The 13,017-nt window shown below is 40.5% G+C and overlaps 1 protein-coding gene across 1 annotated transcript in view; it reads left to right on the top strand.

Annotated features, from left to right (window-relative positions):
* The window catches only part of LOC128750004 (sterile alpha motif domain-containing protein 10-like), a 32,194-nt gene extending 19,857 nt beyond the window's left edge, over positions 1-12,337 (top strand). The window contains exons 3-5 of the mRNA XM_053850080.1: positions 2,126-2,294; positions 7,379-7,519; positions 11,246-12,337. Of these exons, the coding sequence (XP_053706055.1) occupies positions 2,126-2,294; positions 7,379-7,519; positions 11,246-11,268 (333 nt within the window). The 3' untranslated portion in view covers positions 11,269-12,337. The remainder of the gene's footprint in view (positions 1-2,125; positions 2,295-7,378; positions 7,520-11,245) is intronic.
* Positions 12,338-13,017: the final 680 nt, after the last annotated feature.

Below are 13,017 nucleotides of genomic sequence, written 5' to 3'. Positions count from 1 at the left end.
ACAATTCTGCACAATTGCTACAGAGCTCCAAACTTCATGTGAGAGCTTCATGAAACGGGTTTCCATGGCTGAGCAGCTGCATCCAAGCCATACATCACCAAGTGCAATGCAAAGCGGGGACTGAGAACCAGGCCTCCTCGACCAACATCAGTGTGTGACCTCACCAATGCACTTTTGGAAGAATGGTCAAAAACACACTCCACAACCTTGTGGACAGCCTTCCAGAAGAGTTGAAGCTGTAATAGCTGCAAAAGGTGGTCTGACATCAACCTTATGGGTAAGGAATGGGATGGCACTTAAGTTCATATGTGAGTCAAGGCAGGTGAGCAAATACTTTTGGTAATATAGTGTATGTAGGAATGCAACTGATTTTCCGTCATCTCAATTATGAGTAATATTTTATTTTATTAACTGTATAAAACATTGCAATGTATGACAATATTATGATATCCTGAGGTTCTCACCAACACTCACCCCTTGTGTGGATAAAGGAGAAATTAGTCGAAATAAATCCACAAATTGGCATTACTATGGAGTAAAAGAGATATGCTTGTCACTTGGATGTTACTCAAGTTCTATGAGTTCATTCTCTGCCCAACTGAAGGAAGGGCTAGCCCCTTGTGTAAGCCCTACACTCACCTTTGGTTGTCGCTATGGAGTCTGAAGAAGTGCGGTCCTGCATCTTGTGTGTGGGTCATCTGAAATAAGGCAACTAGCTTGCCTCGCTTTTCCCTGGGAAGATCACCTGCTGTGTGGCAGTTACGTGCCAGCAGGAGCTGTGCCTGCAGGAATAACTAACTTCCTGTTGTGGTTCAACCATAACAACTCAAGAACACATGACGCCACATATTTGCATCAGCTTAAATCTTCTTGTCAAAGAAAATGTTTTCAAATTATGAATTTTCAAGTGGTCGTTTTCACGTGTTGCGACATGTTTTCACATCTTTATTGTACAGTATGCCACTCTATTTAAGGCCTGTGATGTCGCTATACAGTGAACACCCGGTGTGTAGGAGGATAGTAGCATACATACCCTGTGTTCCTGTAACTTCCTGTTTAGAAGAAGCAGACACAAAGAAAGACGAAACACTTGTGAGTCAGTGTTGGTGCGATTCACAAGATGTCAACCGAATAAACGTCACAGGATTATTCAGCAGAACAACTCCAAAATAATCACAGTGCATCTGCATCCATTTCACAAGACCAGTACACCCTGGAGTGCATCTGAAGACTGAAAGTATATGACTCACATGTGACGCCTCAAACAGAATCTATTCATCCGTCTATAGTCCTTTAATTTTACTTAAGATCATTAAAACATGTCGCAGTTACTGCACAAGTAAGTATCTGTTTGCCATGTTGTTTTTTCATTTTTTATTTTCAAGCCAACCTACTAGGCACAGAACAATATCCGCTAGAACTTGATGCTTCTCATCTGAGAGTGACAGGAGGCGATCTTGTCAGAACAGCTGGCGAAATAATAGCAACGTGTCTATTAAACTGTACATTACATTATGGAGTTGTTGAAGCCTGTCTTTATACATGGAGCCAATCGAAAACAAAAAATATATATATATACAACAAGAGCGTGTGAATTTGTGTGCATGGCATTTTTGCATATTAAATACATCTTGTGATTGAGCGGAACATTTGGCTGCTGTTCTTTGTCTGTCTCTGTTGAAAAGGAGCAATTCGTCTTTGTCTGGAAGATTGGCTCCGAGCCACTGAGAATAAATGGACTAAATATAAAACATACAAGAGAAGCATAACAAAGAGTTTGAGGAAGTCGCGTAATGTGTGACTGTTAACTGTAGATGTACGTGGAATAGCCTGGGAGATAATGAGGAGCCATGATTGTGATGAGAATGGCGACTGACAGAATTTCTGTGTCATTTTAAAGGCTTAAGCACCAGAACCATATGGTTGCAGTGACAAGTCCATTTTTTTAAGTTTTATTAAGATGCCACACCAGATAATTTTCACTCGAAAATGAATAAATAAAAGGGTGTTTTGAAGCTTCAAATTGAAGGATTATTGTTGTGTGTTTGGGTGAGGCTCATGTGATAACAATGGTAGCGGGAAACATGTCTACAGATTATCGCAACTCAAACTACTATTGTCTCAGCTGCATCCAGGTGAAGCCTTCACTGTGTACCACACCAGTCCAACGTTATCCAGCCTCTCAAAACCAGTGGTGCTCTGGACTCAGCAGGATGTCTGCAAGTGGCTAAAGAAGCATTGTCCGCACAACTACCTGACCTACGTGGAGGCCTTCTCTCATCACGCCATCACAGGTACGAACCATGGCTGAAATAAAGAAGCATGTCGCAATATATGGCCTGCTCGCTGACTTTGAACGTTCCCTTTTTTTTTGCCCTCAATTATGGTCTCAGGCTTCAGCTTTCATTTTAGTCTCAGCCTTTGGATAAAATTTGTGATCGTCATTCAGTGTATGAAACAGCTTCATGTGATCACAAAAAAGTAAAAAGATCGATTATGTTTATTAAAACAAAGTAATAATGCATTAAATACATCAGTAATAAACAGAAAGTTATGCCATTGTTAACAATTGTAATTGCAATCACCATGAATGCAATGAGAAAAATTGTTGAACCATTAATGATCTGAGCCCAGAGAGACCACCAAGCTGCTCATTTCACCACCAAAAATTTATTGTTCGTTCTGTGCAGCATTATCAACATTTTAAGAACATTTAACTCAAATCCAGCCACCTGTTATTTTGTCAGCCATATAATATTCATATTTATATAGCACGTCCTGACAACACACATTGAGAACAAAGTTGAGTTGAGTTTCGTGGAGGCAATAATGTGTTAATTGGAATGCTATTGTTAAAGTTATATTATTAAAAGGCTGTTGTGCTGTAAGTATGCCCATATACTGGTCCCTGTGAAGTGTTATATGTGTTCTTGTTGAGTGAATATCGTGGCTGTAACCTTTAACCATCCTGGTCTCTTTATGACCGCCTAAGTATCTCTTGACCTCTGCACCGTCCATTTAAATCAATCGTAAAACCAGTGCCACAAAAGGCTTACCACGTTTTATTTTCAGGCCGCTGCTTCCACAGCTTTGCTTTTTCAACTGGAACCAGGTTTACACCCAAATCTCCCCTAAGGAGATTTGAACAGCATTCATGTGTGATAATAGGAAGAGCTTGTCCTATTTTTATGTGAAGAAAAGAGCAAATATGGACAGAAAAGTTTAAATTCTTATGAACAGGAACCAGATTGCTTTGTAGTGAGTTATGCAAGTTAATGAGTTTATTTATGTAATCGGAAAGAAATGACATCTTTTGCTCGCTGATTTTTATCATTTGCTGCCTAATGCAAATGTTGCAAATGTGATTTGTAGTTGGAAGCGTCTGACTGGTATCACAGGATGACATATCATGAATCATTTCCCTAGTTATAGACAGATGGATGGCGGACCGCGGCAACAGTTGGGCTGTGAATTGATTCTCTGTCTGAATCATCTGAGTTCAGTGACCCAAAAGTAACTGTGTCCTGCTCACTCGCTCAGTAACGGCATAGTGGAAGAATCTGCCTCGAGAGATCTGTGTTCTATTTGTTTCATGCTTCTATTGGCTGTATGTCCGTGTTCATATCATTTAAGGAGGTGAAGGCTCTGCTGGAAGATGATGTTCTGTTCTATTAAAAATGTCACGTAATAAAGCAGAGTTAATTGTAACCTCATGTGCATCATGTATTATGTATTGTCATATAACTATCCAGCACAGTGAACAGTCAATTATATTCATCCCTTTTGTTACATAAAAGTATTCAGACACAAGTATTTAGCTTATATGTCCATCAATTTAAAGGCGAACTTATCCGTCCCCAAGCAGGAAGTATTGCTTATATAACTCTTGTAATGAGTGTTTTATGTGAATATTAGGATATTGAATTATGCAGCTATAATAATAATCACGGGTTTGTTCCTCCACTCATGCTCGCTGTTTCAAGAGTCATTATTGTCTTTTACCCCCTCTGGCGCATGGTCACTGCTAATAAGAAATTTATTTATGAACTAAATTGAGAGAAACAATCTCTGTTTTGAAGCTGCTTTTGTTGTAATGTCCCTTTCCTGCCTTTGACAGCATGGCTCTCCCTATCTGCATAGAATTACAAAGGGCTTTATGAAGTCTGTCTGAGGGGAATTGATTTGCTCGTCATTCATCTGCTTTCTCTCATTCAGTACACCCACGCGAACAAAGCAAGGGAAGTGTTCTTCCTCAATATACCGGCTCTGCTGCCGGCAAGAGAGCGCCGGACGGATGCTGAGGAGATGTAGCAAAGAGAAATTTGTTTATCCCCTGTCGTAAAAAAAAAAAAAACAGTGGCGGAAGACAGTCTGTTGAGTTTGAATTCGCTCTAGTAGAACAATTTGTTTGAGACAGAGGAGGTAAGTCTCTAGAGATCTAGAGAAGTAAAACGGTCTTTTAACAGCTTGTGCACACACTTGCATACACCCTCATCCATCAGCCCATTAGGAAAGCTAACAGGTTTATCAAGGATGTGTCTCCTGGGTCGGCAGTGGGATGGGGATGAAGCTTTGCACTCGGAAGCTATTGAATCTCTTATTTCATCTGGTCGAAAAAACAAGCCGGCTAAGGCTTCCAAAATCACAGACAAGTTTGTTTAGTTCATATCGCAAGTGTAAATGTATTATATATGAAAGACTTTTTAAGGTTTTCACCAGGATTTAATTCTCAGAATATAGGGAGTAAGAGGAACCCTGCTGAACCCGGAACACCATATCCCACTATCTCTTTATTTTTCACAAAAATGTTTTATATCTCTTGACTAAAGTTTTTATTTTATTCTTAATTACATTTTCATGTTTTACTCTATATTTTTCCACCTCAGCTAATTTTCATCCATGAATATCACAAGATAATTGTGCCTCATTGGGTTTATATCCCTGCTTAAGCAGATCACACATATGGTTTCAAGCCAAAACAGAAACATGCACCCACTTTGACCATTTGGGGAGACAGTTTAAGAGCCATCCTCTTGAGACAGTTCCCCAAAATTTCATTTTTACTCAAACCCCACTTTGACTGATGAGCCTGCAACTCACTTGAACAAAGACGCAGCATTTGCAAAATTGAAATGGGAAGAAAGAATGTCAAAGCCTCGGCAGTGGATGACTTGTCAGAAGAGTGAGCTGCACTAGACAGAGTCAGGCATAAGATTCATAACAGGTTTAGACTTCCTGTCTCTCACTAGGAAGAGAAACATGCCCAATAAAACTCTATACTTGTTTTTGGAAACCACATTTTAATGGGTGGATACTTGCATCTTTTTTTTTTTTATAACACACAGACTCTGTGATGGTGTTGTTTATGTCAAGTCAGTTCATGTTTCTATACAGGCAATTATGACACAAGCTGACTGAAGGCATTTTTCAGTTTAATGCCAAGACCGTCTTTATTTATAGATTGTTAATCTGGACCTGACAGGGATGTTTAAGGGCAGGGAGGAGAGAGAACAGATACAGAGAGGAAGAGGGAAACTGATTTTTGGAATAATCGATTAGACAGTTTGGATTACAAAGAAGAACGTGAAGTGGAAAGTGCTGAACCGAAAACTGGGCTACACAACTTGAACCCACTGGTCATATCGGAAAAGGAAAATGCACCAGGCTTAAAGAGAGATTTTTATATCCAACCTTGACCAGAGGTGTCTAAATTTTTTCCATACACATGTTCTTGACACTACATTTGTGTACACTTGCTACTATGAATAAGATTAACACTAGTGTTAGCTTCAACACTTTGCAGCTCAACTTTTTGGAACTTGCAGTTCACTGATCAAAGGCCACCACTGGCCCCCGCCCCTGACTTTGGACGCCACTGGTTTTGACAGATGAGACAATGCACATGATGGAACTTAGCATGCAATGACACTTTTAAATATCCAAATAAGCGACAAAACATTCATTCAAAACAGCTGTATATCAACAGAACTCAGAGAAGCCCTGCATTAACTTGCTGCACTTGAATGTTTAAAGACTTTTTAAAGTGTTTTTCTCTCTGGACTACTCTGATGCTCGCCCCGGGCAACCATTTAGAAAAGCCTCACGCCAGCTAAAGACAGGTTAATGGACAGAGATGTGTTTTAAATCGGGATTAAAAGTCTGGCCTTAGTCCAACTGCTTTATTTCACCAGAGAGTGTGGTTTCTAAAGAAATGGAAGCCTGCAAGATGGAGCAGGAAAGTACTTTTAACAAACAACGAACTCACTCTACTTCATAAACAGCCCGTAACATCTCAAATGGTGCGTCTTTTCTCCCAGCTTTGCTAGCACCAACACTCTCCTTTATCAAACAGGCATCTTAGCTGAGTTGTACAAATACACTGCGATTTAATTTCAGTGGACTGTTCGGGTGTCAAGATGGGAAATGGAAATAAATGGAATCTTGTGGAGAAAGTATGAGTAATGAGTCTAATTACCATTTGGGCATCGTACAGAGCTGCTTCAGATATGATGGATTCCGCTTCTGTCTGCAGTGAAGGACAAAGCTCCCTTTGCGCACAGTAATCCGCCTTTGTGTGTGTGGTTGTTTTCCTTGTGTTGTATGTGGTGTAGCAGATTTAGCAGTAGATGCTACTGCTGTTGTTCTACATACAGCGTTATGTTATAGCCATAAATCATCTCTGAATCTGATATGTCCCGAGGTCATTGAGTGCGTCAGATCTTTCAACATCATCTAGTCGTGACCCTGCCAGGCCCTGGCTCGTCTCCCGTCACGTTGGCCTAAGGCCTCTGATCCAGAGCCATCTGGATAACGTCGTAGCAGCTTTCAAGGTTCACTGGAAGGTTTTCCTCCTATTGCTGATAAATAGCGTGGAGACCTGGCAGCGACGCTTTCCACTTTCTACCACAGTCTTGTCCTCAATAGTCTGGCAGGCTGCGGGCCAAGCACAGATACTCCTCAGTGTTTCAGGGGTGTTGCCACCTGGATGAGGTTACCAATGAACTCCTGGAACAAACATGAATCCAAGTCACTTGAATTGCTGCTGAAAGTCTTGGGCACACCAATTTAAACAATCTAAGTAACAAGGCAATGTGTTGCCACGTTAAACTGTTGCGCTACAGAATGTGAGCGGGGCATACAAGACTGGCAGGGTCGCAGCTACAGCACAATTGAAGTGACAGCCAATGCTGAATACTGCTTGTTACCCGATCAGATCAGATCACAGATTCACTTTAGACACGCCCCAAGTCGATTGACCTACTTTTTAATGCAACATGACAGGCTGGGTGAAGTCGCTTACAAGTTGTGTGAGACATATGTGTGGTCTGCTTACACACATGACAGAGAATAACCTGACTTCTGTGATCATTTCCGGCAGGACGGGCTTTGCTGCGCTTGAATGGGGAGAAGCTTCACAGGATGGGAATCGTCCAGGACACCCTGAGGCAGGAGGTCCTCCAGCAGGTTCTCCAGCTGCAGGTCAGGGAAGAAGTCCGCAACCTTCAACTCCTCAGTAGAAGTAAGTTACAGAGACAAGACTGTTGGATACCTTCACTCATGATGAGGCCTTCAGCAGTTCACATATCCAGTAAAAGGTGATCACCTGCTTCCGAAAAGTCTGTCAATGAAGCTTGGTGATCCAAATTTCCTACATGTCATTTCAACTCACTCGTGTCGCACTTGAATGCAGATTGTGATTTGCCGCCTCGATGGCAAACTCAGCTTCTGCGATGCGGCTGTCACAATCACGTCGTTTGTTCCAGAAAAGCGAATGAAGTGGCCCTTGCAATCGTCGGTTCTTTGGGTCTCATGCCACTGATGTGGGCTCGCTGATTACTGCCACTCGCCTCAATGTGCTCTGATGTGAACAAGCATGTGAGGGGGATGATATAATTAACCGGGCGTTTCATGTCCATTCTCTTTGATCGTTTGGACCAGAGCGCCAGAGTCATCAGCAGTGTTTGAAATTTAGTAAACAATCCTCACAGAAGGTGTTTACACAGAAAATATCATGAGGATGATGTCTGCTTATTAGACACAGAAGAACACCACTCTTTAGCTGCGCCACCATCATACAAAGTATTTGGCTCCTACGTTTTCTGACGCACCGTTCCACCCATCTGTGGTTGTTGTGCATCATTAACCCAGGCAGAAGTCCGGCGACTGCAGCTGTCACACTGTAAGAAGCTTCTAAAATGTTTTCAGTCCGGTGGAGATAATTATTGTTCATGCTCGGCATGCGACATGAAATGAAGTAACTTCAAACTAGTTTCTCTTCTTCAGGGGAATATGTGGCATGCTTGCACACACTGTTTGTTCCTCAGCGATCTCTCACTACATAAACATCCTGAGCCATAAGATTTTTTTCAAGTCAAAGAAAAGTCCAAAACACCTGAGTTAAAACTGGACCCTCAATGCGCCTTAATGGTCAAGTTATTGGACAATAATTAGACTGCTGTTGGACACTCTTTTTAATAGAGACATGCAAATTTAATTTGCCAGTTCAGCAGGTTCTGACTCTGAGCGAGAAGGATAAGCTAATGCAAAGGCCTAATGAAACACCTGAGGTCTGCAGGGTTGGAGGAGATTCGGGGGGGTGAAGGAGACGGCTGAAGCATGAGGAGCAAAGGTGGGAGTAATAATGGGGCTGATGCAGAACTCTAGTGAAATGATGAGGTGGTGAAAAAGTAGGACAAGGAGGCAAAAGGCAGAGAAAGTTACGAGTGAAATGACAACACGACGGCCTTCCAGTTCTGTAAACATTGGGTGCATAATTTACTCATTAAAAACAACACGCATGCAGGAACAAATGATGATTTTTGGATCTGATCTTTTTTATTCTGTATAAAAAGTCAGTTTCTCCTCATTAGAATTATCAAGATCCATTCTGTACATCAGGCATGGATAAAGTGCCTGTATTTATATTACAAAAAATATTTTACTTATTTTTTCCACATTTATTGCCATCTCAATTCTACATAAAACTCTTTTTTTCTCCCTCATTTTATGTCTCTGTTTTTCTTTCCTGTCGGTTACATTGCAATGTTACGTTCAATTTGATGCAATTTTTGTTCCTCAAAATGAATAAATAAATAAATACATTTTTAAAATTACAAAAAAGTGCATTGATATTTTATATTTTATCCAATTGTTCTCTGACCACCTGAAGAAATATCATTTGTATCAGGAATCATTCAATAAAATCTACAATATATCATCAAATTACATAGTTTAATCACGCTGTATTGTCATGGTGTGCTTTTGCTTATTGCTATTTTCTCTTTTTTTATAATATTTTATTCACCGAAGTTAAAGTGTTTTTATCTCTTCATTCAGCTTGTAAAATGTGGTTCCTTTGCCCCCTGCTTCAGATATAAGCGGGGGCTGTTTCTGTCTTCATTTTTTTCTACATAAGTGGTGCTGATAATGTCACACGCCATTTATTTCCTTGTGAAAACTGTTATTTTGTCCGTGAAGCTAAGTGAAATCCCAGTAAGGTTTGGCTTTAGGGTGTTTTTCTGCACTGTTTTCATCACAATCTGATACACATTTATTGCCTTTTTCCATGAATGATTCTCAAAATGCATTTATTATTCTGGCAGGAGAGCCTCGTGTCACATTGCCTGTCAGTTCTGATTCATCTCCAAAGCCTAGAAAATGTTGCACGCTCGCAACATTTGAGAAGAGAATCGTAATATGAATTAGGTCAAAATCTGATGTGGAATTTTACTCTGATTTATCCCCCTGGGATTACACTTTAATATTGGTGACAGAGTTTTTAAGGTGCCTAGGAAGTCTTAAAAAAATAATGAAAAAATTGCAAAAGGGGAGGGACGGTGATGGATAGTGAAAACATTTTATCTGCTGTGACGGTTCAGCTCCTGATGTTGTTCCTTTATAATCTCTTTTGTGTTCACATGATCTGATGGCGTTTCAGAAAATCAAATCCAAATGAAATTGTCTCAGTGTGTGGCACAGATTTTCCATGAGATCAGCATCCATGAGAAACGTCTTCGCAGTCTGAGGTGTAGATGAAGCAAATTGAACAAAATGGTACACAAACTTCGCTTCAGCTCGGTTTTATGCGTCTACTTTTAGAGAGGCAATAAAATCCCAGAAGGGTTTTGCTCCTGAAGACCTGACTATCGTTGAGAAGTCCCCAAACATTGATGATCTAACCATCTAAATAAAGATGACTTTATAAAGGAGAGAACAGCCGCGGCATTAAAATCTTTTAATATTCTAAATCATTAATGTCTTTCGAGTATTTACACAGCTTTTTTTGCGGTGTGGTTTCAAAGTTAAAACAATTGATGACACACTTGTAAATTCAGAATTCAGTTTCATGCTAATATATGACCTTCACCGCTGCACTTTCCCGTCACATTATTCTGCAGTCTGTTGTTCATTTACTCGACATATTTTCCTGTAAGAATAAAAATAAATCCTCTACTGCACTTTTTATTTCCTTTAGCTGTCATTCTGTTCATATTCAATGCAGCTTGTAAGTTGTTGGAGCTGCTGTGGGGCTTTGGGACTGGTCACCTAGGTACTCTCTGACATCTTTGATAAATTGTCATTCCCTACCTTCTTTCCTCCACCACATCAAATTTTAACAGTTTGGAGAACCATCTGCTACGTCTCAGTGCCCCAGTGGTAAATAGCAAAATGCAGTGAAATGTGCAATAACCTCGCAAACAACCCTTGACCTTGGCTGTTGGTTGCTATAGGACTGAGCTTTAGAAAAGATCAGGACGCACCATATATTCAAAGTGGAATCAAAATGTACTCCAAATTTAGGACTTTCAATTCTCATATTTTGCTTGCTCAGTGATGACACTTCCGTCGGGAGCTCATTTAGGAGGATATCCTGTTTGGAAAATATGTCATACTGTCTGTATTGATTCCTGTGGAAGCGAATAAAAAGGCTAGATGTTTTCATTTAAAAACAGCACATCCTTCACTATAGAACCGCTAAACTGCAACAGAAAAGTATCAATATATGCAGGTCAGGAGGTCAACGTTACCAGGACGGGGATATTGAGCTTCTGCAAGCTTATAAAATTCAAAAATGAGAGTGAATGATAATGGGGATGTGTGCAGCCCAATGGTTTGTGAGTCACATGACACAGGGTCAACACAGTTTGCGAGGATGGGGATAATTGATTTCCCATTGCAAACATCCTGTGCATCATGATGTAAAATTTTAATAAGGAAGGTGTTCTTTCTCATCCTCTCTCTGCAGCTTCCTTTGGAAACTTCTCTTAGGTCACAGGGGATGTGGGAGCCCCTTTGTCTTATGCCCTGTAACAAAAGTCCCTGGGAGCTGCTGTCTTCAGATATCTGAATGGACCAAAAAAAAGCCAGCCTGTCTGTGGGATTCTCATTCAACATGGCCAATCTGGATACGGAGACTGAGAAGCATCTCTGCTTGAAGCTGGCCAGCCCATTCAAGTCAAATAAAACAAAACAGATGACTGTGTTGGGATTATTATGCACAACGATCAGATCAATGGTGGATTAATGCTCCTCATTACATGAGTATCTGTTTAGAAATCATTTTGTATCTTCCTTTTATTTGTGGTTTTGAGGCAGCGTGGTGGAAAAGAGAAAGTCGTTTTTGTGTATCTAAATGTAGCGCACATTTTTTCTGGACCCATTTTTCAGCTTCTAATGTGGAACCTGTTCAGGTTTCAATGCAATGCAGCATTTATTTACCACTCATCATGATGCAGTTTTTTCTCAGGACAACACGATTCGCATGCATAGAAAGATGGCAACCATCAACACAGGAAGGAGAGACTCTATCCATCAAGCTTGAAACTTAGTCAACCCATCTACAGAACAGCAGGTTCAAACATCATTTAGACTCAGTCAAAGACATGAAAACAAATGAGAGTACTTGTGCTTCAGAGTAACAAGAGAGATCAGTGTGACTATTCTGTAGACTAATTCATAAAAGAAGGGTGAATTTGAGGGGAATATCTCCTCAAAGACGATAGTTTACTGTGGCTCCATGTTGGTTGTGTGCTTAAATATCCTCTACTATCTCTCACAGGTACAAATCTAGCCTAAATAATTCAGCACCCCGTACCAATGTGTGACACTGTGACTTCATTCAGCAGAACACTGTGACAGCGACTTAGATTTCCAGAGGAGACAGGTGTATGTAGAACATACGTTTTTTTGTTTTGATTTGTGTTGTTGACTGTTAAAAGGGTGTTTTTTTAGTAAACCTGATGTACTGTACTGTACCTGACCATGTGGTGGGATGAGTGATGATGCAAAAAGACTGGGAATACAGTGAGTTTTTCTTTCACAATAAACTGATATTAAACAGTGCGTCATGTAATTATTTCTCTTTATTGAAGAGCTGCAAAAGGTCTCTAGTCCAGTAAGAGACAGACATTCTTTCTGTGTTATTTGCTTGAAACTGTGATCAGATTAGTCTGACAGGATGATGAAAATGGAAGCAATCTTTTTCCCAATCAGCATGCAGAAATGAAAGCGCAAATCTGTGTGAATCGATTTGTGTTAATAAACTGACTGACGAAAGCAAACAGCCTGGCGATGATGGTGTGGTGGACTTGTGAAAGCCACAACATGACCCGAAAGGAGTTAAAGTCGCAAATTATTTTCATAAAGTGAGTAGAGGGGTCGGTGCCTAAACAGTTGTTTGCATTTCCAGGGCGTCCTGCAGCAGCACCCCGCCATATAACTGCTGGGGTGCTTTTCAGTGGGAACATTCATTTCAGTGATATGAACTGAAATATCTGAAATTCGATTTGTTTTTTCGATTCAATTGGAAGATTAGTAATGCAACAGTGCCCCTCGGTGGAATGCAACTGCAGCTTGCTGAGAGTCAATTAGAAAAAGTGATGAGACAGTCGAACAGGTGAAGGGAATTCATTGATCTTGTAATCTCGGCACCTGCGACAGTGAGGCAGTTCAACAAGAAGGTGAGAAGCTTGGTGAACAGTGAATGTGTAAATCTCAATGTGAGTACACGTCAAAGCA

This window comes from Synchiropus splendidus, chromosome 18 (genome assembly GCF_027744825.2).
Source record: "Synchiropus splendidus isolate RoL2022-P1 chromosome 18, RoL_Sspl_1.0, whole genome shotgun sequence".
NCBI lineage: Eukaryota > Metazoa > Chordata > Actinopteri > Syngnathiformes > Callionymidae > Synchiropus > Synchiropus splendidus.
This window is presented reverse-complemented; position numbering and strand designations above follow the sequence as displayed.